The sequence below is a fragment of the Astatotilapia calliptera genome, chromosome 20 (genome assembly GCF_964374335.1).
Source record: "Astatotilapia calliptera chromosome 20, fAstCal68.1, whole genome shotgun sequence".
Taxonomy (NCBI): Eukaryota; Metazoa; Chordata; class Actinopteri; order Cichliformes; family Cichlidae; genus Astatotilapia; species Astatotilapia calliptera.
The window spans coordinates 37,099,670-37,124,935 of NC_137441.1; the positions used below are offsets into that span (position 1 = coordinate 37,099,670).

The 25,266-nt window shown below is 41.7% G+C and overlaps 2 protein-coding genes across 5 annotated transcripts in view; one reads left to right on the forward strand and one right to left on the reverse strand.

Annotated features, from left to right (window-relative positions):
• cacna2d3a (calcium channel, voltage-dependent, alpha 2/delta subunit 3a) overlaps positions 1-25,266 on the forward strand; it is a 150,344-nt gene that overhangs the window by 112,907 nt on the left and 12,171 nt on the right. For all 4 annotated transcript variants that reach the window (XM_080295138.1, XM_026155216.2, XM_026155217.2 and 1 more), the window contains 16 exons: positions 119-199; positions 967-1,041; positions 4,699-4,782; positions 4,949-5,020; positions 5,666-5,727; positions 5,878-5,945; positions 7,121-7,166; positions 7,624-7,721; positions 7,825-7,918; positions 8,128-8,223; positions 8,371-8,492; positions 9,278-9,355; positions 21,303-21,364; positions 21,679-21,723; positions 21,799-21,861; positions 23,980-24,050. In XM_080295138.1, coding sequence (XP_080151264.1) covers positions 119-199; positions 967-1,041; positions 4,699-4,782; positions 4,949-5,020; positions 5,666-5,727; positions 5,878-5,945; positions 7,121-7,166; positions 7,624-7,721; positions 7,825-7,918; positions 8,128-8,223; positions 8,371-8,492; positions 9,278-9,355; positions 21,303-21,364; positions 21,679-21,723; positions 21,799-21,861; positions 23,980-24,050 — 1,217 coding nt within the window. The remainder of the gene's footprint in view (positions 1-118; positions 200-966; positions 1,042-4,698; positions 4,783-4,948; positions 5,021-5,665; positions 5,728-5,877; positions 5,946-7,120; positions 7,167-7,623; positions 7,722-7,824; positions 7,919-8,127; positions 8,224-8,370; positions 8,493-9,277; positions 9,356-21,302; positions 21,365-21,678; positions 21,724-21,798; positions 21,862-23,979; positions 24,051-25,266) is intronic.
• Positions 11,590-17,681, reverse strand: lrtm1 (leucine rich repeat transmembrane protein 1). Its single transcript, XM_026155218.2, has 4 exons — positions 16,984-17,681; positions 14,994-15,378; positions 14,698-14,903; positions 11,590-12,986 (listed from the first exon to the last, which is right to left on the reverse strand). The coding sequence occupies exons 1-4, from the start codon at positions 17,018-17,020 to the stop codon at positions 12,475-12,477; spliced, it is 1,140 nt and encodes a 379-aa protein (XP_026011003.1). The 5' UTR covers positions 17,021-17,681; the 3' UTR covers positions 11,590-12,474.

A 25,266-nucleotide genomic window follows, 5' to 3' on the forward strand; every position in this document is an offset into this window, starting at 1 on the left:
AAGTTGAATATTTTTATAAATAACATAAACGGAGGCACTGATGCGGCTGTAAAAGATTGTTATGTAAGTAACCTTTTAAACTGAGCTAACCAATTTTCGTATATTTGTGTGCTTGCAGAGAAACCGTGGAATCCTTCTGGGGGTGGTTGGGACAGATGTGCCAGTCTCTGAGCTGCTCAAGACTATCCCCAAGTATAAGGTACCACATCCAGCATCACTTAGTTCTTCCTGCACGTGATTAGGGATCTCAATAGCCATTATTCAATGTTTTACACTATCACACTGACTACCGAGGGTTCCCAATGCTTACTCAAGCAGTTTTATACACTTGTGCACATTGGCACAGTCCTGAATACCCATGCACACAGCTTTAGCTCACAAAGATGTTTTACTGCATGGCTACAACAGCCACTGTCTGTTTCCACCAGATCCTAGCAAGCTATCGCATAAATAGGAGAGACTGATTACACGATGTGCAACTTCTGTGCCCGTTACCCTCTCCTCTACACTGAACTCTGAACATGTTGCTCCACCTCTCCAGTCCCACAAGCGGTCCAAAACCCCACCTTATAATACATAAAATACTCCACATAAGTCAGTCCAGAGTACAGTAACTGAATGCAAAGCCAAGTCGCAGATACATTAGAGATGAGCTTAGTCACAGCTCCTGGTTACACTCGGTTCATTAATGCATTCTGCTCGTGTCCCCCCACCCACATCCCTGCACTGATTTCTTTTGTAGATCTGAATCTTGGATGTGTGTAAGGTGTTGACATTTGAAAGTGTGTTATTTGCTCAGACATGACATGATGAACGATGCCGTCCTTTCCCGTTGTGCGGGTCTCGGTTTTACCACAAAAACAAAGACTCTGAAAGGGGCTTGATTAACCAGATTTACAATTAGGTTCTGATTTGTTATGCATAATTTTGGTGTGTCTTTGTGTGTGCTTTTGCATATTCTACTAGCTGGGCATTCATGGCTACGCCTTTGCAATCACCAACAACGGTTACATCCTCACCCACCCGGATTTACGGCCACTCGTGAGTATTACCTCCAGGACATTTCAGAGTTTACTGAGTGTGACCCTTATTACCATAAAAATCCCTTTTAGGATGCACAGGTTGAAGTTGAAATGTGTTGTTCTGTACTGGATAGATGAATACACCCTCTCGAGTTCACATCAAGTCACTTACCAATTTTCTTTTTTTGTTGTCACACTGAGATTGTGATTGACTTTAACAGAATGGTGTGTAATTGTGTGGTACTCTGTGTGGTGTGCCTTGTGAGTATGCTGGCTGCGTGGTGGTATGTAGATGAGGAGAGCATGTTCCAGGCCTCTGCTGTTCTGTGAATAGACAGAGATACAGCTTCTGAATGGCTGTGATTAACTCTATTGTACTCACCCACTCCTCTCACAAGAGCTGGACGGAGAGAGTGTAGAAAGAGAGGGAGGCTGCGGGAACCTGCTGAATGTGAGGATAGGTGCAGGTAGGCCTGGTGTAACACTGGGGGAGAAGAGTGAGGTGCTCATATGGATGCCAGGGCAACAGATGAGATGGAGAACAGAGAACAGACAGTGAGGCAGACAGACAGATGGTTTAATAGAGGTCTAATTAAAGACGTTAATGACCAGTGTTTAACAGCTAATGAGGGGTGGGAGACAGTCCTCACTGACAGATTCAAAAGTAGACACACATACAGTAGTAACACAGACGCACACATAAACACACACATACAATGCAATTAAAAAGTTCAGTACTTTGATCTGTTTCACCTTCATTTAATGGGTCAGTGGTCAAGCCAGTGAGCTACCCAGCAGTGGTGTATTCCTGGAGCGTTGCATCCTGACGCTTGATAGAGTAATAAAAGTCACATATACATAAACTGTTGTTGCACGGTTGAATTCTTAAGAAGTTATCGGTGCTTTATTAGGCTGAAGCACTTGATTAAATAAAGGAATAGTGAAATTAAGACTAAACTATCCAGCTATTGGCCCAAGTGCCAGCAGGTATGATGACACCACCTTTTTATAGGTGTACGTAAAATGAAGACTATTCTAAATCAAAGTCGTTTCAAATACAGCTTGTTGGACAAAAATACAGATTTTATGGTTCTGCCTCTGTATGTCACCACAGTGACAAATCAAACAATCAAGACATGATTGAAAGGAAACTTTCAGCTTTAACAAAAAAATGCTTGACTGTTTAAACATTATGGGAATTTATACACAGACCTGCATTTTCAGAGGCTCAGAGGTAATCGGGGAACTGACTGACAAGCAGTCATGGCCATGTGAAGCCTTTGTTATTTCATAGCAAACGAAACAGACATGACATCTGAAGCTGATGCAAAGTGTTGAATTTGTATTTTATAGCTTCTTGCTGTAATTTTCACAAAGATGTGTCAATTCAAGAGAGGGAGGCTGAAGAAACAAAATCAACCTGTCAGAGAGACAGAACAAAAGGCCTGAAAGACCACAGGAGTCAGCTAAAGTGAATGAGGACAGAATCATTTCCATGGTTTAGAAAGACAGCTTCACAACATCGAACAATGACAGCAACAAGCAAGAGAAGTCTTCATGAATGGAAATATGGAGGATTTAAAAAAGATCCAAACACTGGTAAGAGCCACTGAAAATGTATAAAAACAGCTGTAATTAACCTAAACAGTTAATGCATTTTTTTTTAATTCCTTGGGTTAAAGTCTGCACATCAGCCAAGTGTTGATTGTGGTTGTGTACAGAGGCAACAACTACCAACACTGTCTTTGTCCAGCACGTTGTGGAACTTACTGGATTGTTACCCTGAAATATGAAGTTATTAATTATGAAGTTGACCGAGAAATAAAGCAAAACTCTACTAATAAAGTGGGCCATGCTGTTAAAGTCGTATTAACGTATCACGGGGCGATCGTGGCTCAAGAGTTGGGAGTTCGCCTTGTAATCGGAAGGTTGCCGGTTCGAGCCCCGGCTTGGACAGTCTCTGTCGTTGTGTCCTTGAGCAAGATACTTCACCCGTTGCCTACTGGAGGTGGTCAGAGGGCCCGGTGGCGTCAGTGTCCGGCAGCCTCGCCTCTGTCATTACAGCTACAATGTAGCTGCCATCACCAGTGTGTGAATGGGTGAATGACTGCATGTGTAAAGCGCTTTGGGGTCCTTAGGGACTAGAAAAGCGCTATATAAATACAGACCATTATTAAAAGGGATGGTCAGGAACAAACAGAAAACGTATTGACTGTTTTGTTTAAAACTCACTGTTTCAATAAATAAGCCTTTTCTTATTGAAAAAGATGTGATTTGAATGGAGTAAAAAGATCCTCTTCTTTTTTCATGCATGTAGTTTGGTGAGACAAGCTGTTAGAAACTGTGCTGCAAGCTGCATCACATTCTGCACAATTGAAGCCGCCCACTCCCATCGTCTCTTTGTTGTATGTTAACCAGTGAAAACTATCTGGCCACTTACATCAAAGTACATTTACATTTTTGAAGCTTTGGTTTCTCTTGTGTCACTCCTGCTTTTTTTTCATTACAGTAGCTTTGAAAAACGAGCTTCTGCTATTATTGCACAGGTGCAAACAGGATTATGTGGAGATAGTTTGTCAACAGTTGCTTGCTTGTCTTTCTGTGGCTACTTCTTACATTAGAGCACAGTCCTAATTTTCAAAGCCAAAGGTAATTTGTCAGCATGACTGAGTAACCACAAGCAAGAAACAGCAGCAGCAACCATGTAAAACTCTATTCCCTCTCATTTTTACTTTTGCTTCTGTATCAGTTAAACAAAGATTGGCTGGTGGCTTCCGGGGTTTACTTTCATACTTAACTGTCAATTATGATAGCAATATCAACCTACTCATCAAACTCTTTCTGTAGTCTTTTCTGTTACAAAAGATTAATTCTTTGGTTCAGTAATAATTTATCATGTATTTGCTCATTTAATCTTCTCAGTTTCTTCTTCGCTATTATACACCTCAGTCTGTTTCCCTCTTTCCCTTCTTAAGGAAAGAAAGGAGGTAAAATGGCTCCATGATTGCCTCCATGCCACTGAAACTATTTCTGATGATCTTCAGGTCCCGTGTTTGGTGTCCACTGGACTGTTTTCCTGTTTTTTAAGGACATGACTTTTATATACGGTTCATCTGATGTAGATTTGGCCTGTCACCTGCACAGTTTTGTCTAGAACCACCATGCAACACCATCCACACCAAGATGTGCCAAGTTTTTGGCTAGTGGCCCTTGTTGGTGCAAACATAGTATTTTATAGCTGTCAGACTCTGTTATCTTTTTATACATTCAACTAAATAAATGGGAATAAATGATGTGTTTGTGCATGTTAGTAACAAAGTAAAGATTCAATTTAAAATAGATTCTTTGCCAAGTTGTAGATTATATGTACACACAACACTGGTTCATCCCTTGAGTTTCGCCCCTGCTTGACTGGATCACAGTGCAGTTGCTATGTGGCTTAACAAACATGCGACACTGGACAACTATTGTTCAAGACTATTTAAAACAAAATACAAACATTTTCTTGGAGGTTGTGATGACATTTTCATTATGTGAAATGCAATGGCTTGTTTTGATAACTGATAACAACAACAGAACAACAAAAGAATTGCCATAGTTTGGCATACTCTTTCTGTTATGTCATTTCCAGTATTTCTGATTGTGCGTGCATGTGTGTGTTGGGATGTTTGTGCAGTATGGAGATGGCAAGAAGAGAAGAAAACCGAACTATAGCAGCGTGGATCTGTCTGAGGTGGAATGGGAGGATAAGGAAGACACGGTGAGACACTAGTAAATCTGCATCAAGTGTCAGGACAGCAGCGCTCTGAAAATCAGTGTCATCAAGCACAACTGTGTGTGTGTGTGTGTGTGTGTGTGTGTGTGTGTGTGTGTGTGTGTGTGTGTGTGTGTGTGTGTGTGTGTGTGTGTGCGCTTTGTCTTTCTAGCTAAGAAATGCAATGGTCAACAGGAAGACGGGGATCTTCTCAATGGAGGTGAAGAAGAGTGTAGACAAAGGGGTGAGAAATGCAAAGTTCAGAAATAAAACAACAAAACGCACAAACAACGCACTTGTTTGTCCTAAAGGCTGAGCGAGAGAAAATACTTACCAGCAAGCATTCACTCTGCTAAGGGCTTGTTACAGCTGGCTCAGTGATGTACAGGACTGACTTGGGGATTTTGTTTCTGATTTGGTTTGCTGTGCATGCACTGGTGTGTGTCTCTCTGCGTGTGAGCCCCTTATCTCCACAAAGCACATGTTGCTGAATACGGGGAAACAGCAGCCCGTTGATTCTGCTTTACTTCCTGCCTGTCAGAGAGAGAGAAAGGTGTGTGTAGATATGTGTGAATGTGTTAAATGTGTGTTCGCACATATTAAAGAGCGATTTGCATATGCTGATTATTATACAGATATTATACAGACATCCACACACACACATACACACACACATTATTATTATTATTATTGTATATCTATATTTATATAGAGAGACAGAGACGCTCACAAGAGACTCTTTATGAATGTACTGATGTCCATCTGCAGCTAAGGACTGCCCAACAGAAGCTTGTACTACTTGCACCACTAGATGGCGCTAGATTGCAAGAAATGATATCAGACAGCACCGCCTGGCGTTTAACGCAGCCTCTATATTCACCTCTTTCAGAAACGTGTGCTGATTTTGCACAATGATTACTACTACACAGACATCAAAGGGACTCCTTTCAGGTAAGAAGTCTGAAGACTTCCTTAAGCTAACGAAGCTGAATTTTCCGGTGGTTAATCTGTAAACGACAACAGATTTTTAGGAAATATGTTTTGTTTGTTTTGTTTTAGGGGTTTTTGTTTATTTTTGTTTGTTTTGTTTGTTTGTTTTAGTCTAGGGGTTGCTCTTTCCAGAGGCCATGGGAAGTTTTTCTTCAGGGGGAACGTGACAGTAGAGGAAGGTAGGAAATCAGCCTTTTTGCTTTCTGACTCATTTCTGTGTTGTTGTTGCTTTTATTTTTGTTTTCCTACTTTTCTCTCCCTCGCACTCTCTCGATCCCTCTTCTTCTTCTAAGGGCCTTTGTTTTTCTGTTTCTCATTAAACAAGCACTCAGCAAGTAGTTTAGTTTAGTTTGTAAATGCTTCTCTGAGCACTACATGAAATGCAGCATCACAGAGAGCTTTTTAGTATTATAATAATACTTTTCTATTATTTTGTTGTATAAAAACACAAAAACACAATCACAAAATGCACTTTCTAAAGTTATTTTAGGACAAAAATGTTTAATAAAAATATATTTGGATATCATTTTCTAGGAATGCATGGTATAAAAGTCTCTTTGCAGAATGATTAGTCAGAACCAATAAAACGGCCTGTTTTTAAAAACAATAACAAGAAGAAATACTTTTCCATCCTCGGTGATATTTGTGCAGAAAAAGCTGGATTCTGACATTAACTATGCCCGTTCAAATCTTATGATTATTGTATTAAGGGATTAATATTACACGAAGGTTAAAATAACATTTGATGTTGTGACTGGATGAAGTTGACATTAGATAATCTGATTAAATCAGTAAACATTCATCATGTTTTATAAACTGTGTTGGGTATGTAAAGTCTTCTAACTTCTCCTCTTTGGCCCAACGTAACCAGTTCCTCTTCAAACCTGTAGACACTTTTTGTCTAGTCTTTCTCTTCATGTAGTGATTTAAAAAGCCACAACTTCACAGGAAGTTAAATATTCCCCTTTGCGGCTCCTTAGGTGTGTTGTGCGTCCTTCTCCTGACAGTGTTGTATGTCTGCTCCTGCTTGTGTGTTTCTCCACGTGCATGCATGTCTGTTTTCACGTCAGTCCCCATGCATGTTAATATTCATGCGGTGGTGGTGGTGTGTGTGTCTGTCTGTGTGTTTCTCTAAACATGTCCATCACACAGAGCGCTCAGAGCATGACTTGGCTCTTCCTGATCTAATCAGAGCTGTCACATCCATTCAAAAAACACATTTTTCATCCCCCGGTGTGTGTTTAAGTGTGCGCAGTGGAGATGTAGATGCCTAGCCCTATTATTATGACTTCATATTGAGTGTTTTTGCGTATTTGTTTTGAACCAAATAGTTTTCACGTTTTCTTTTTTACAGGACTTCATGACTTGGAGCATCCTGATGTAGCCCTGGCAGACGAATGGTAAGAGTATATTCCCGCCGCTGTTTTATCCCCGTCCCTTACTCAAAGGACATCTTTATTGGGCTAAATCCTAAAATACTGCCAAATCATAAAAATAAATCAAAGTTAGGTTTGATGTCAGCTGAAATACAACAGCTCTACAACAGTTTTTGGGATCTGCAGAACTTTGACTTGATTGTTTGTGTCACTTGATGACTTGTGGTCTCCAGGCTTGGGAACCAACATCTAAACACATTACAATAAATGCTTTTCAAACTAATGCTTGTAAATGAAAAGAAGTGTCTTCCTTCTACCTCAGGTTTTATTCACTGGAGATGCTTTGCAATCCAAAAGCAACTGAAAGCAACTGGATTATGTGACCAAAACTAAAGCGATTACAGTTTTAAGAAAGGAACTGATCTGAAGTTGGTTGTGACTCTAACAAACGCTCATATTTTTCTCTCTTGTCATGTTACAGGACATACTGCAACACAGATGAGCACCCAGAGCACCGCTACCTGAGTCAGATAGAGGCAATTAAACTGTACCTCAGTGGGCACGAACCCCACTTATATTGTTAGTTATGCTCATTTACAGCCCCCATATTTTATATGTTATTAGCAAGTTAATGAACAAGCTTCACGTGTGGAAATGTGCCTTTTTGCCTTTGTCCTGTTAGGTGACAAGGAGCTGATTCAGGAAGTTCTCTTTGATGCAGTGGTGACCGCTCCATTGGAAGCCTACTGGACCAGCCTTGTGCTTAATAAGTCAGAGTATGTCACCTTATTACCCTTTAAAATAAAAGGAAAGTGAAATGATGTTGTTATTTATGTTGGATTTTATTCCTCTTTGAAATAGAAAATACCATAATATGGAGCATATATTTGCACAGCTAAAATGTTAATAATTTAGCACAGTTACTGATTTCTTTGGCTTAAAATGAATTCACAACAGCCGGATATTCATTTGTCACATGATACAGGAATTCTGATAAAGGAGTGGAGATAGCTTACCTGGGCACGAGAACAGGCCTGTCCAGGATTAACCTGTTTGTGGTGCCAGATGAACTTACAAGCAAGTACGTTTTCTGACTGCACGCATACAGTGTGTGCGCATGAACACGGCCTGATGTTTGTGTTGACTTTAGTGTTGTTTACGATTCCAGTTTGTATATTTGGTGTGTCGTGTGCGTCATTTGTATTCTCTGTTTCCCGTCTGCTTTAAGAGACTTTCTGACAGCTGAAGACCGAGAGGGGGTGTTCAATGCCGACCACTTTCCCCTGTGGTACAAGAGAGCGGCAGAACAAGTTCCTGGTACCTTTGTTTACTCTCTGCCTTTTAACACAGGTTAGTCGTGACTTTCATTTGGATGGTGATGATGTTGTCTCTGTGTTTGAGGAAACATCGGTACTGTTAAATCCTCATTATAGTGAACTGACGACACTGGAACCCACGAGTTAAAAAACACAGTCATTATATTTTCTAAAGAAGCTTATATTTTGTAAACTAATTGAATACACTAATGTGGTTTTAAAAGGACCCTTTGAAATGTTCTCTGTCCCTCTTTCACCCATTTTTGGCTGTTTTCTCTGGCCGTGCATCTGTACCTCCCCTTCCTCTCTTATTAATTCTGGGCTGTGTTCTTGTGGATCGCACTGATTGCTGTGGCTTGAAATAAGATACATTAGGAAGAGGTTCAGCCCTTTCCATAGTGACTTGCCCAGAACACAAATACAGACGCACACAGAGTCACAAAAAGACCCACATACACACAAGCCCCTCGCGCATATTCAGTGTAACTGTTTCTCTAAGAAAAGGGTTTCTCCTCCAGAGGCAGAATGTGCTCTCATCTGTTCTCAGCCTCAGGGTTTCCATTAGTGCCAGCTAATACAAGTGATCTGAAAGCCTCTTATTTACTCGCCGGACTTGCCTTGGATGCACTCTTCCTCTCAGGACTGTGGTAGTTAGCTGCAGCCATAAATAGGGCTCTGTGGTATCTATGATCAGCGTTCCTCTCTCCAATCTCCCTGTGGTCAGTTCAGAAATAATATAAGGAATTATGATATGACTGATATGTGAACTCTGCGTGTCTTTGTCGTTTGTATTTGTGTGTGCTTTTGTGTGCGTTTCAGGGTCGGAGAACAAGAGTGTTGTTTTGGCCAGTACTGCTATTCAGCTTTTGGATGAGAGGAAATCACCAATAGCTGCAGGTAAGCGAGCACGCAAGTGTGTCTTCCTGTATTTTTGTTTTACACCCACTCACCTATACGCACACCCACATCCACAGAACCTTACACGGCTTCATTTTCCCCAGTTTACACTTGTCTCCCCACACCTCTCTTCCACTTTGAGGTGAAACACTCCCTGCCCATGTCTGTGTGTTTACCCCTGCATTTTACAATAGATTGTTACATCCTTTAGTAATTATGCTTAATTACTGCATATCAGTGGAACACTGCTTCAAATTAAAGCTGAAAGTCTGCATGTAAGTGCCTTTCGTGCATTTTTTTCTTATGCCTCTGTGTCTGTTTAAAGCATATTGCAGCCTAGATGATTTCTTTGTGGCCTGCCTCATCTCACATCCTGGTGACTCAGAAGCCCCACAATGTAACGCCCATACAGTGCAACTTGGTGCAGTCAGAAAGTTCATGGCTCTTGTTGAGTTACCATTATCTCAGTTACAGAGGAAAAGAATAAATGGAAGGAGGGGAAAAGGGGGAGGAGGACAGACATGCAGGCATACATATGGTTTCTCTGTCACTAGGTTATATTTGTTTATAATCTAACTCTCCCCAAAGCCACAGGAAGAGTCAGTGTTACAGTGAGTATAGGTCAGTTGAGTTATGAAAGTTTTGTGATGGTTTATTCGTAGTAATTGGTATAGATGATCCTGCTTCCTCACTGTTTTTAACATTTAGATTAGAGTTTTAAATCAATGAATTGTTCTAGTCACATATAGTGAAGCACACTTGTGAAGTACAGCCATCCTTTCCACTGGCGAAAATATACACAAAGGACCAAAGACTAAGGATCTGTGTCCACGCTCTCGTCAACACATGACGACCAGCTTCGTGCCAGTGGAGAAATCCCAGAACACGGTTTGATGTGGAGAGAAACACGAGGGAAGTCTTTCGGGCTAGCAGTGATAAAATAAGAGACCAAATAAAAGGGCAGTGGGAGAGAAAATTATTTCACGGTGCCTGGATGCGCTGACATGAAAGCAGTGCATTGTGGGTATTCTTGGCCAGGGGGAAACCACTGGAGCAGAAGGACAGAGATGGGAGAGTCTGTGCGCTGCCACGGCGCACGCAGACACACAAGCATGCACACATGCATGCACACAGCGTATGCATCAGGTTTCCAGCCCACAGTTTACACCAGCCCACAGGATTATTTGACCCTGATGACTTGATCACTGTAGTTTTAAGATAACAACATTCTCTCAAATCCTACTCAGCAGCAATGCAAATGACTAGTCAGCATCAAGACTTTTAGAAGACCTTATTGTTGGAGTGGGTGCTGATGTACGGCACTGATGATCACGTTTGTCAGAGCAGCAGGGGGTGTCTGTGCGGATGATTTTATATAAGAGAGTCAGATGGGAGGAGAGATGTAGGCTAGAATGCAAATTGAGCGTAGGGCGGTTAGGGCCAGTTTTCACTGCACTGCGCTCCACTGAGCTGTGGACTTGTGAATACGCGAACACGCTAACTTAACAGGACAGGCTGATGACATCACATACCACTGGCCCTGCAGACATCGAGTCACAATTTTAATATGTGCATACATAGGCACGCATTTGTATTCCAGTCCGCTTGCATGTGGATCAGTGTTTGTGGTCACATCCCAAGACACGTGCAGTGAGTCTCCTACCCTGATATACACAAAACCATGAAAGTCACGGCATTTAAACCTAAAGCATTTCTGCACGTTCGTCTGTCTCACTGCGCTGAGTAATCGAAACTCTCCAAAAATCGATAATAATCGTTTTTTCTAATAGACACAGGAAAAATATATTTTCATATTTTCTGTTTCTTCTCGAGACATTTTGCTTGTAATAAAATAAAAGATGCAAAAAATATAATGTCAAATGTGCATCTCCCGATGTTTCCCTCAGAAGTCCCAAATTGTTACAGATATGCCATCGTTTCAGCGGATCATTAAGCTGACATGGGCAAAGACATCCACACAGATAGCCCTCATTTCACTGTAACTGTAACTACTGTCGGAGGCATTTTCGCCTGAGGGTCTTACACTGTCTTACAGAACAGTGTATTGAGTTGTGTTACTGTTTTCTTCTGATTTAGACATTAAAATAATGTTTTTATATGTATAAATAATATTTCACGAGTTGATTTCTCTCCAGCATGAGCAAATCTCCCCAGATTTCCCCTCCTTAAACAATATTTTAAGGACCTTATCAAATTAACTGGCAGTATACTGATCAGGTAAAACGCTTCCCTTTATTATATATAATACATATTGTAGGACATGACTACCATCAGCATAAAATCACAAACAGGACTGTTCTCAAAACCTGTAGTTCTAAAACTTAGTGTGTGTGTGTGTGTGTGTGTGTGTGTGTGTGTGTGTGTGTGTGTGTGTGTGTGTGTGTGTGTGTGTGTGTGTGTGTGTGTGCAGCGTGACGATAATTCAGACTCACAAAGTGAAGAGAAAAACAACAAGGCTGAATCCGAGTTGTGTTGTTGTTTTAGTTTGTTTCATTATTGCTTCAGCGAATTTCTCATTTTTAACGTCACAAACGGAAAAATATCCTTTAAGAAAACACTTCTTCCTCAAACCTGTGTCACATTATTAGGCACAGACGCATCTGTAATATGTGCGTACAGTACAGTACGCTTTCACACACGCTCAGTCACAGATAAAAACACAACCTCGTTCACATACACTCACATCAGTGATGCGACAGGACTGACAGCAGCTGCCTACTATGAGTTATCAAAATTACGAATAACAACCAAACGACAACCAAACTCTAAAGTCCATTTTTTAAATACAAGAGCGTCACGATTATACCTACAAGTACACAGTTATAAATATATCAGTGATATGCTTTTCTTAGACAAAACGAATGTTGGAATTCTTTGGCCTGTCCTTCAAACCCGCATACAGCAGAAGACACTCTTCTGATCAGTGCATAGATACCTGTGGAGTTTAGCTACCCAAGTCTCAGAAATGAGGTGAACATACTCGCAAATAAATAATCTCTCGCGCACATACATGCACGAGCACACGCGTGGCACATCCGCAGACAATTAGGTTAAAGGGTTGAGGCCCAGGTTTTAAGTCTCGGGGTAGTTGTCGTCTCCTAGGCGATGGCGTTCTCCAGTGGTTCCTTCTCATCTGCTGTGGCGTGATCTGCACCCTGCGCTGCCGCTAGTTCCTCATTCTTCTTTAACTCCCGCTGATATTTGGCCATGATAGCGGCGTAGGCGCATCCGTACACCGCGGCAGCCAGCATCATCAGACACACGATCCCACACACTACACCGGTGATGATCACTGTGGCAATAGCGTGCCGCAGGTTGACGGGCCGTGGCTTCTGCTTAGTTTCGCACTCTGCCATGCCACCTCCACCTCCACCACCAAATCCCTCCCCCATCGCCATGGGGACGTGGAGAGCATGGCTAGAAGGATGAGCGTGGTTGCCATGGGTGTGACTTTGTAGTAGTCTCTCAGACTCAAGGTGGTGTATGTTGGCAAATAGGTAATGGTAGCTTGTAGTCATACAGACATGGAAGAGCTGGTAAGGGATCTTCTGCAGGTCTCTGTCCTTCATTTCTTCTGGTTGGGAGCAAAGCACTTCATCCACCACTCCACCTGGGGTCAGAGTTTAATAGTTAGAAATGACCAACACTGAGTTTTGAAGGTTGTGTCAGTTGTTCATAACTTAATCACCAAGTATCCTTTGCAGCAGCTTACAGAGAAAACCTCAGTCATACTCATCAGCTAAGCTTGCACTTTGTGTTTTTAGTCTAGGATATATTACTGTAAACGGCCACGTTAGCAAGTGTTATGTGATTAAAAGAAGTTGGATCACTAGAGCTGAGTAACATGGGTCAACTGCCTTCTGTATGTACCATAAATCACTTTAGGACCTGCGTCCACATATGTGGACATCACATTTTGGGTTATTTAGATCAAAATACTCAATTTTTATCTACAAGGGCCTGATATCCACTTACGAGGACATTATCCTGCTACTGTTCTATCAACATTTTACACGAATATCCTCATATGTGGCTCTCATTTTTCATAAAAACAAAAATAAGGTTAAAAAAAATCTGGTAATTCTTTGTTTTTACATTCATCGGGCGCCAATGTGCCCAAATATCAAAGAGAAATTCAAAATGCTGCCGAGGAAGAGTTCGGGTCTTAGGAGGCTAATATTCATCGCTCTGTTTTCTTGTAAAGCATGCTCTGTCACACACTGTGACTCTGCTTGTGTTATTAACCACTGGTTTTCTGTTAAGCATGCATTATTGTATCTGGATTCGTTGTTCTGTTTTGTAGTAATTAGAATTTTCAGCCTGTAAGATGAAAGCTGTGTCAGGGTGACATAGGCATGTAGGCGTGCCAGCCAGCTCCATGCACGCCCGGCTTTCATTATACAGTGGTAATTTTGCTATCTAATGCGTGCTGGATTTAGTTTTGCGTGGAAAATAATGTGTTTCACAGTAACAAAGAACTCTTAATCTTCACTGTGTAGCTGAAGACCACAGTTATAAGAGCTGCAGTGCACCGTGTTCAGTAGATTCTCAAGCGGACTGATTTAATATTTTAAAAACTAAAAAAACAATTAACTATCATTAACTCGTTCCCCATACAGATGACATTTGATGAGCTCCCCTGAAATCATGAGTACCCCCAGTAAATAAATATATATATAAAATATATATATAAATATAGTTTCCAGGTTTTTCAAAGGTCAACTGCATTGGCCGAGGTGCAAAATCAGGCATTTTCCTCTATAATTAGTCTGAGATATGATGCAACCTGCTCAAAGATCAGAGTACAACTTTAAGTTTTAATACATACAAAGCAACGCTCAGCTTGTCTGCAAGCTTCTTTGCAACCTCCTTTCACATCACATCCTCCTTTCATGCTTTGTCTGATCTGTTGTCATTGATGCTTCGTCTGTTCTATGCAGGCGTCTTGCTGCTAAGTTGTGCCAGAGCAGAGATACTGTATACAGATATACATTATTGCAGCTGGAAATGACCATCTCTGTATTAACAGTTAACGCTGATAGTCTCTTCAATGAAAAATTCTCAGCAGGATATTCATTTGGAGACATTTTTATGCTGAAATCCCACATTTTTATAAAGTTCTGTTCTTCTTTTTAAGAATATTCACTTGTTGCATCCTGACCTCTGGCTTGCTGTAGATTTATTCCCATGTATTTCTTGTACTGCTGTGATTAAATATTACAATCAGCACTTTGCCCAGCAAGAAAGGCGTTGTTATGGATGAACCTTGGAAATGTTATGGAAGTTTCCCAGTCGCTGCCTAGAGCTGATAGTGGTCTGACCTTTAAAGAGGTAGGTCTCCAGCCAGAGTTTGAGGCCTATAAGTTGGCAGTCACACCTCCAGGGGTTGCTGCGTAGTGCAAGGCTGTCCAGGTGTGTCAGGGCCTCCAACAGGGAACGATCTAATCGTGTCAGCCTGTTGTGTGCTAGCCCCAGGTGGCTGAGGTTCCTCAAACTGTCCCCCATGGCTCCCGGCAAACCCCACAGGCTGGTGAAAGGGAAACGAAACAAAATAAAATGAGAGTCATGCGAAATCAAATCAGGGAACGTAACTTTTTTTCTAGCATCAAGGTCTAACCTGTTGTGTGAGAGGTCAAGGTGTGAAAGTGAGCGGATAGGTCCAAGCAGCCGCTTGTCGAGCTCCCTCAGGTTGTTGTGAGCCAGGCTGAGTCGCTGCAGCATTCTCAGCCCAAGCAGAGCAGTCGGCGAAATTGTTGTTATAGAGTTATTAGATATATCGAGAATGCGAACAAGGGGTATTTCCCTGAAAGCCATTGATCCAAGCCCCCTGATGCGATTATCTTGAAGGTATAATTCCTGGGTGTCTGGATGCAGTCGTCGCGGGATGTCATACAGTCCTCGACCCCGGCAGTCTACTGCTTTGGTGTTGCTGTTGCAGCTACACTCCTTCGGACAGGCATGTGACAAAGACAGGAGTGAGAGGACAGCACACACCAGTATCGCTGTGGAAACAAAGGGACGCATTAGTGGATCAGACGTGTAAAAGTGGAATATTTGCAGCTGCGTGTCAGAAATGAAGGTGCACTGTAACCCTTCATTCTACAGCTTTCAAAAGTGTTCAATAATATCCTGCAGTACTGTTACATAATTGCAATTGATTCACGCCACAGTGTTACAGTCTAGTCTCCATGTAAATAAAACGGCGTTCGATGATTTGCAGTTTATTTTGTCGCTATATTTTCTGTAGTATATAATAACAGAAATAACTTATTTTAATCTGGGGAAAACAAAATACAGGATTGTGTCATTTTTGGCTTGAATATGTAACTTTTTTCTTTGCTTTTTTTGCATTGTTTTTTTGTATAATAAACAAGAAAGTAAACTTCTGCTAATATGCCAACTCCCACCTCCCACCCCCTTAGACAGGGGCCTTTGGTGACTTTGCCAAAGCCGCATAACCCCTCACCCACACACAAATCCATACGCAGCACATATTAGGTGTCTGATTCCCTTTGAGATAACTTCATGTCCATTCCTTCTGGAACATTACAGCAGTATTTATAGCTTGGCTTGACTAGCTCGAGGCTCAATGAAATGAAGCTCTGACCCAAGCCTGTAAATGTAGCTGGCTCACAAGTCACAAACATATCTGGTGAATAGATGGACATGCTGCATCGCATCTGTTTTCATCGGAACAGAAGCTCCATGTTCCTCTGATCAAATATTTTTATAAATTATGTCTTTACCCTGCAGGAGCTCTTAGGCAACACTCTGCAGCTAACAACACAATAAATAACCAACCACAAAGAACGTTAACATGAATTAGGTAGCAAAAAATAATAATTTAAAACATTCTGCAGTTTGCACCAGAATGACTTTATCTCACCGCTACATTCTTTAAATAAACCACATTTTAACGCAGTCTTCTATTTTCTAACATGCAGTTAAAAGCATCATTTGATCTCTGTTTAGCTGGTGGACTTCTCGGATTACGTTGTACAAGTGTGGAGATATCCAGGCGCAGGTGCTCTAATGTCAGGTGTTTGTTTGGTACAGTGGCTCTTGGCGGTGTTGCCTTTGCAGCTTTTATTTGACTTGCCCCAAACAAAGCGCATCATAACATGGCTGGGTTGAGATTTAATACAGTGCAACGACCTGTGATAATTGCATCCTCGTTACTGAAATGACTGTCCATATGCAAGAATGAATTCAGTCACGTGATCACAAACGGTCCTGCTTACAGGGAACATACAAGCATGAGCACGGCAGCGGCTCAGTGGAGCTCTTTGACAGCATTTGTGGAACGAGATCAACAAAACAGAGAGGCACTTTGCTCTGATGTGTCCCTCCAGCCCAAAGCACCTACAAAGAAGTTTTTCATGACAAACACAACCTGCAGCAAGCATCATTTTAAGTTGTCCTGGTACCAACATAAATAGCTACAAGAAATGTAGAGTTTTTATTCAAAAGCTTTCGTAAGCAACCCTTTTCCAATAGTCAGGGAGCAGTTTACATAATATTCTAGTTTAACAGCCTTTCCATCTACATATACGCACACAGACACACACAAATGCTCTTTATGCTGTTTCCTCTGATGGAGCACCTACCTCTCATTTCTGCCAGTCGTCTTTGGGCCACTTGCATTTACTGGTGTTTCAGTTGAAGATCCATTAGCCGTCAGTAAGGCTGAGATTAGCTTGTCCTGGTAATCATCTGTGCAGGCTGATATGGTCAGCAGGTGAGAAGAGATTTAAGATCAACAGCAGAAACCCGTGTTGCTCTTAAAACCCCCAGCACTGGCAGCAAGGGCATGAAACCCCATCAGATCGGGTGAATTAGAGCACAGAGCTCAGTGCCAGCCGGGCAGCCAGTCTGGGAATCACTGGAGTTAGAAAGCTCTGCCTCTCTCTCCCTGGCTTGCGCTCTCTCTCTCTCCTCTCTTGCTCTTTATCTCTCTCTCCCTGTTGCTCTCCTACCATCTCTCAACCTCTTTTTCTGCCTCTGCCTGTAATTTTCTGCATCCTAATCTTTTACATTTCCTCTTGCTCGTTTATGTTGAATTTCGGCTCTTCAAACCAAATCAACACTTCTGTCTCTCTTCGCTCCCTCGCTCTCCCTGTCCCCAGTTGCATTTGTGAGTGTGATGGTGTGTCATCTCTCAGTGGACAGCTGTGCCTCTCAAATCACAGCACAAACACATTCACTGACATTCACGTTACCTCCTATTTGCTCTGGCAAGAACCGAACTAGACAAAATTAGATCTGGATTGCAGCCTCTGCACAAATATTCAAACACTTCAGCACGCAGCGAACATTGTCAGAGGATGCCCATTGCTGTGGCATGGTTGGATGCTATTATGCATGAGCCGTGGGCAGAAGGGCTGGCAGAACACGCCCCCAGCACAGCAACACAGAATGCACGAATGCACACACACATTAGGATATGTAGCGGTTGCAATATAGTTACATGGATTTTTCTTTTTAATACGCGTGTGTATGTGCGTGTAGATGGATTGACTGTGAAGCTTGTATAAACTCATGGGTGGCTTGAAGGAGAAGCAAAAAATGAGCAAAGGAAGGGATTGGAGAGATTATTATGATAAATATGATTAAGCTTACATGCAGGCTCAGTCCTGCAATACCCTTTGTGGTATTTGCTCTCCTGTCCATCCATATTTACATCCCTTCTTCCCTCTGCTGAAGGGCCTGACAATTATGTCAGTTCTGTCATGTTAAACCTGAGGTCAGTTTGTGTCACCAGTTTATGTTAAATTCATTATTATTGTTCTAAATGACTAAAGGTTTGCTCAGTTAACCTTGAGCGACTACTGCAGGCAAACATAAATCCATGTACTTGCACACACACACACAGACATAAAGACAAATCGACACATTCACTTGCACACTGGAGTGGTTCTGTACGCCTACACAGGCAAATACATCCTCAAATGTGTGATGACACCTTTGTATTTGCTAAAAGCCCGTATGGTTGATATGCCCAGACAGTCTGCTGTGTTTGTGCTGTAACGTGTGAACGTCTCCTCGAGTTACCTAAAAAGAAACAGAGGAAAAAACATGTCCTCCTCTGACTAGGACGCCACATATTATCACCATGTGATCACGTGATATCCTGTGATGCTTCAGTGCATGTGGAAATAACCTTAAGGGGAAGCTACATAGATGCTATCTGTGCATGATCTCATTCACAAATGTTTGCAATGTAGCCAAAACAGACTTTTATTCTGTAGCCATTAAAGGCAGATGGTGTGTATGCCCAAGTGTGTGAATCAGATGAGTTGAGAACTAGGCAACGCAGAAGCTTCAAATTGATTGATAAGGTCCAGCTACTAAAAATCTTGGATGACTTTGAATCTCAGTGACCTTGACCTCAAGGTCAGAGGTCATGTTTTCTGAAAATCTTGCGAATGCGAGGATTTTCAAAATGCTGTCATATTTGCGTCTACTGAAAATCATGGCTGATTTCAAATCTCATGAGGTCAGAGGTTTGAAAATCTTGCGAATGCGATAACTTGAGAATAAGGCGATGCAGGATTTTGAAATTGATACCACAGGGGTGTCTGCTAGGAGGCTGAAACTAGCTGTTTCCAGTATTTCTATATTGCTGAACAGCAGTGAATCAAGTCTAATGCAACAAGAAGACAGGAAGGAGAGGTCAGTTAAGTCTGTCTGCATCCTCCTGTTCTGTTCATCCTCTGACAATTCTGCAGGATGTTGACATGATCCACCCCGTGTGCTGTGGAACTGCTGCTGCATGAATGCACAAACAAATGTGAAAATCACTCCTCTCTCTCTGTTCTGTGTATGCGTGCATGCTTGTTCTAGAGGTGTTTTTTGAGCTGCAGCTGCAATGTGACTCGATGCATGTGCACGCTCAACAAATTCTGGTTATGCACAAGAGCACTAACATTCAGATGCAGTCCTGCACTGATGGACATTTACATTTACGCAATCCTTATTAGACTCCCCAAATACCTGTGGACTTTAAGTCGTTGTCATCTCTCCCTGCCTGGGATTGCACTTATACAAGATTGGTGATCGGATGGATTTAGAGTGGATTTTATGTCTCTTCATGTTTGGACTCATAAACCCAGCTCAGGGCATAAATACCCCCAAGTTCTTAAATCATACTTTAGGAAATTAAATGTTCCCCCATAGTACAGAAAATTCCTGAGCATTAGTGAGACAGATTTGGGCTTTTGTTCTGAGCCAGCTTCCCCGTAGCAGCCAAATCAGTGCACGTTTAACCCCTAATACCATCTCGCACAGAGCAAACTCCTCTGCCATTCATACTGGATTTATGTTAACTTGATTTTCTTTCTGAGGTAACAGACATGCCATCATATTAATGTCTCTATATTAGAAAATAATAACTTTAACTGGCATATACATTCACTAATTTGTCATCTTTTTGTGTTATAAAAACACCTTTACCATTTCTTTTGTTTTATTACTTTTTTCTTTCTTTTTCAGAGAAGATCTTTTTATTGTCTTGATGATGTGGACTCTTCCTGGTTTAGCATCACGTGTGTTTCCAGTGCTGTTGCCCAGCATCTTAAATTAGACTCTTCTCCTGGGTTTTCCATGTGGGTGTAGAAGTGGTGGGCTGCTGAAAGGATCTGGCAAAGCTCATGATGGGATAAGCTGCACCTGTTCCTCTGGGCAAGAGCTAAAACAGGATGCAGTAGCACCCCGCTGCACTTAAATATTCACACAAACACATAATTATCCTGAAAGAAATGCAAAGCTAATGTTATCATCTATGAAGGCTTCATGCTTTAAATTAGCATTTTATATTTATTTATATTTATTATCTTGATCCCATCTACACGCTACACTGTGTGTTTCTCTCTGCATAATCAGACAGAAACACAGAAGTGTGCCTAAACTAATTCAGTTTGCCTTGAATGCTACCACTGCACCAGGAGGAGGATGAGTGAATGAGAATGGTGACTAAATGTGCGTCTGGTGAACTGTAGCGGTGTTTTCGGCCGAGCGTGTTTCACTTCTGCTTCGTTTGGAATGAAATCTGTTACACACTCGGTGTTTGAATGCTGCCTTCTTTAGTATGTACAAATATCCACACTACTTGGACTCAAAACCATCTACACTCGCCAATCCGTGTATCTTTCATACTGTAGTTTAATATCCAGTTTGTTAAATCTATTCAGATGCTCCCTTCTTTTTGATTTAGTTTGCTACCTGATTGCACTGCTTTTGGATAAAGCTCTGTGACATGCTTCTAAAGATTTACAGACCACCTAAAGGATGACAAACCCCCACTGAGAGAACGCTCGTCCTCCTGAGTCTTAATAGCATGAGGTAGAGCGAGAGGAGGACGAGTAGGAGAAGAAGTTAAAGCCTGTGGTAAATGTGTCAGTCTTTCCGTAGTCAACTCCGAAAAAGCTGACGCATTTAATGTCAGCCGGTGTCTTTTTCCAGGCAAGGAATTCTGGTCAGATCTGTGCATTTAAGGACCTGCTGCGATGTGGCTTATGGACGTGAGAGCAGCTCAGTGTAGCAGCTCTGGAAGTGCACGTCAGGATAGCAACAGGGAAGCAGACTGAGGAATGGATTTCATGTGGCCACAGAGAAAGAAGTCTGGTTTAGAGTGATGTGAAATTTTAAGTGTGGTTAGTGGCATCTGCACACATGGTAGACTTACACATTCAGCCTTCCAGAAATACAAGCTGATGCATGTATGGTCCGGGGCGTACTCGCCCTTGTAGCCTGTTTTGTCTGTTTTCGTCATTGGAGGTTAATGAATGATGCGTTCTGATGCTGCGTGTATATTAAGATTCTCTTGTGCCAGCGGGATAACGTTGTGTATAACAGAGATCACAGTGCACTTCCCAACACACAGAACACATGACCTGCTGCTGTCTCTGCGTGACTCTTTCTCTTACAGCTGTGGGCATCCAGATGAAACTGGAGTTTTTTCAGAAGAAATTCTGGACAGCAAGCAGACAGGTACAAATGCATTAACACAGAACCTGCATGTGAAATGCAGAATAACACCTTGCAAGCTCAATATAAAAACTGTAACTAATGTTGTTTATGTTTGTTTATGTTTGAGTTTTGAAAAAATATTTCACATTTGATGAAATAATAACAATTTGAAACTTTACACAAAAGGTCGTCGGTCTGTCCAATTAAATTGACTATCCATTAGTTTTCCTATTCCGCAAGTCTTTAAAGGTTTCCAGTGGCCAAAGGGGATTTATGTTCCCAACCAGCCTGAATATTTGTTGTGACACATGCAAACATCATTTTTCATTTTACAGTGTGCAGCATTAGATGGGAAGTGCTCCATAAGCTGTGATGATGAGGTCAGTTTGTTTTCACGTTCACAGTCAACCCTCCGTGAATCTTCCGACTCTCTAACACATATTTCTCTTTTACAGAATATTAACTGCTACTTAATTGACAACAATGGCTTCATTCTGGTAGCAGAGGACTATACTTTGGTGAGACATGGATGAAAGAGCCTCTTTTTGTCACAGTTATACATTTCATTTTGATTTCACTGCAACCAGAAAATTGAATCCATCGTGTACCTGGTCATCTCCACCTCGGATGTGCGTCCCTGTTCGAAAAACTGTTGCTCAAAAAAATTAAGGGAACACATCATGACAGCATCACAGCAAGTCGGAGATACTTCAGGGCTATCAGTCTGTAAAGAAGGATTAACGACTGTAGATCAGTTTTACCTGGTTTGGTGCAAATGAAAGGTTTTTACAGACAGCAGCCGTGGATCATTGCTCCGACTAATTTCTGTTAATGTGTCACTGTTCGTAGCATGAGACCAATAGGTAGTCCAGATTCTCCAGGATGGCACGTCCATATGTGCTGTCACGCAGGTTTTGCTGTCTCCCAGCACTCCCAGTTGTGTGGGGGGATATCAGGAGATGGGCCATTACACAATAAGAGCTTGACAAAGCCGCAGAAGGGCATCAACCCAGCAGCACGACCATTACCTGCTCCTTCGTGCGAGGAGGAACAGGAGCAGCACTAAGGCTCTAAAAAACGACCTCCAGCAGGCCACTCGTGTGTGTTTCTGACCAAACAGTTTCATTTGCACCAAAGCAGCTGAAATTAATTCATACTTTATGTTTCCTAACTGTATATATTGATGTCACTGGCATTTAACTAACTTTGTAATATATCGTAATGATCAATTTTTTTGAGCGGTGTAATTTTCTTTCTGCATCTCACACAGAATATTGTCCCTTTGACTGCTCACAATGAGACGTGCTGCTGCTCTCGCATAGACTATACCCTCTGCTTAGCTGTCACCAGACATGCTGTCGCTCTGACTCTGCCTCATGCAGAAACCAGTCCGCTGGCTGTCACTGCCCTTGCTTTACCCTGCATGTTCTTTTCATGTGTATCTCACTTGCAGGCTTCTGTGCTTTATTTTAACTTAATTTGGATGTGGCAGAGCTTTTAGGCTACCAAATGTCACGATTTTTTAATAACAATATTAAATGGGGACAATGTATTTGACTAATAAGGTAACAATGTGAATTATAAAATGTTGCATTGAATGTGTGAACAGCTTTGACTATCAGCTGTTATTTTGTTACTAGGCAGAGGTTATATAGCGCTGAGTCACATTTTCTGCCCCACAGAGTCAAGAAAATTAGAATAAGGAAGAATGAATGGTGAAAATATATAACAGTACTCTTTAGCAAGCAAATGCCATATTTTTGTGTAGACCAAGGAATCCAATAATTTCAGGACTGAGAAACATTCAGTAGTAAAAGAGGATAAAACACATAAAATAAGAAGATATGTTAGATGGTGCAGTTTTTCTGAAAGGTTTTGCAAGGAGCTAGTGCGTAGCATTCAAAGATGCTTTTTTACAAACTAGATCAGGGCATAAATCTCTTCCGTGTTACAAGACATATACACCAGCCTATGTTCACCAATACACAGATTCATGACAGAGTTGGCTGCATAAAGAACATGTGACTCCAACCAGCAAGTGCTGCCTGGCAGTTTGTCAGTGGTCTCAGAGGAAAGCTGCTCCTCACCAAGGGAAAACCAAACACTTCGAGAGGACTGATCCATACCAGCATTTTCTATTTACTGATGATTTCACGTTTAGGATTTGTGAACATTAACATAGAGAGACAGCTGGAAAGAATGATAATGTAATGTTAAAGGTAAGACACACCTGGTAGTGGTGGTGGTGGGACTATTTATTGCTTTTGTTTTTCCATAAGTCTGCGTGTTTCTTTGTGGAGAATGATTTGTAATGTAGCAGGATTATGAGGCTTGAAAACCTCGGCTTGTCATTTTTACTTTGCACTACAGTTACCTGACTTCAGTCCTTGTGACAGTTTATGATGGTGACATGGATCAGCAGGTTTTCTGTGCGTGTTTTTCTTTTCTGACATTTTAAAAAAGAACTGACCAACTAAAATAATTTCCAGGTCAGTCGGTAAAGAAGATGAGTTTAGTTCCAGGGTTTGGGTGCAAAAAGGGATCCATCTACTACTAATTTTTTTACAATTTAAATGAACATAAAGACTTTATTCTGACTCGTTTAATTAAACTAAAGCCTTTCTTTTTGCTCTCAGACCGGGAACTTTTTTGGTGAAGCAGAAGGGGCTGTGATGAATAAGCTTCTGCAGATGGGCTCTTTCAAGAGGTGAGTATTTCAAAGTGCATGTGTGTGTGTGTCTGTCTGAGGGTGTACTTGAACATGCCAGCTCAAGTGTACGCATGAGTGTGAGTGTTTGCATGTGTGTAAATGTATGCACATAATATGAGGGAGGCTACAGAATGAGAGCACGTCTCCCCTCATGCTGACAGCTCTTAACTTGGCCAATCATGTTGAGCTTTTCTGTGCTGAACTCCGACCCCTCACTCAGCAAAGTTCTCCATTAGGGGATTATAGCAAATCTTTCCCCGAAACAAAAGAATTAGGACAAAACCTGAAGTCACACACACACACACAGACACACACACACACAAGTATTAGACTTGTTGCAATGCTGTGTGTCCTGGAAAACGCCGAGAGCAGTGGGTGGCAACATTCTGCAATTAATTTGGAAATCTAATCCAAGAGGATACCTTTCCTAATTTCACAGAGTAGGAATGCCAAAACAGACAGACACACACTGTAATTCCTCCGTGGCGTCATGTGTGGAATCTGAACTTAGCTGCACATCTAGTCACACAGAAGCTTATGGCCACGTTTACGTCTCTACCACAATACTGCAGCCAGGCCGTTCTTCTGCCTGCAGGACGTGGGCGAAGAGATTTGTGCTGTGCTGTCTCAGTGTATAAAAATCCCGGGTGACAAATGATCACACAAGTAGACAACCACGCCTGCATGTCATAGGGATGAACATCAAAAGCTGACAGCAAATAGTTTACAGATCCACCCATAAAAACAAGCAGGCCTACAAGTGCTTTCCCTGAATATTTAATGTTGGCTGAAGAGGGATTGTTTAGAATGGAGGTCGACGTTTGATGAAGGAATAATGTGACTGGTGTTGGTGAAGTATTAGCGTGATGAGTAACAGCCTTCAGATCTTAACACTAATGACTCCAGTGTGATCTGTGTTAACCCAGTGCCATCTGTAAAGTATTAATGTGCCTTTTCTTTTTTGTTAATGACATTTTAAAGTGGACGACTTAAAGATGAAACCAACTGCCAGCCTGAATTTATTGGTCAGCACCGAGACGCAGCATGAAGATAAATGCACAGGAATTATTTTTAGTTCCCTTTACATCCTCTCCATCTTTCCAAGCAAGAGAAATCCATAAAAAGTCATGCTATGCTGAGAAAATGAAGAGTATTCGTACACACCCACATTGACATAAAGTAATCACACATCCACGCAAACGCACACAAACTC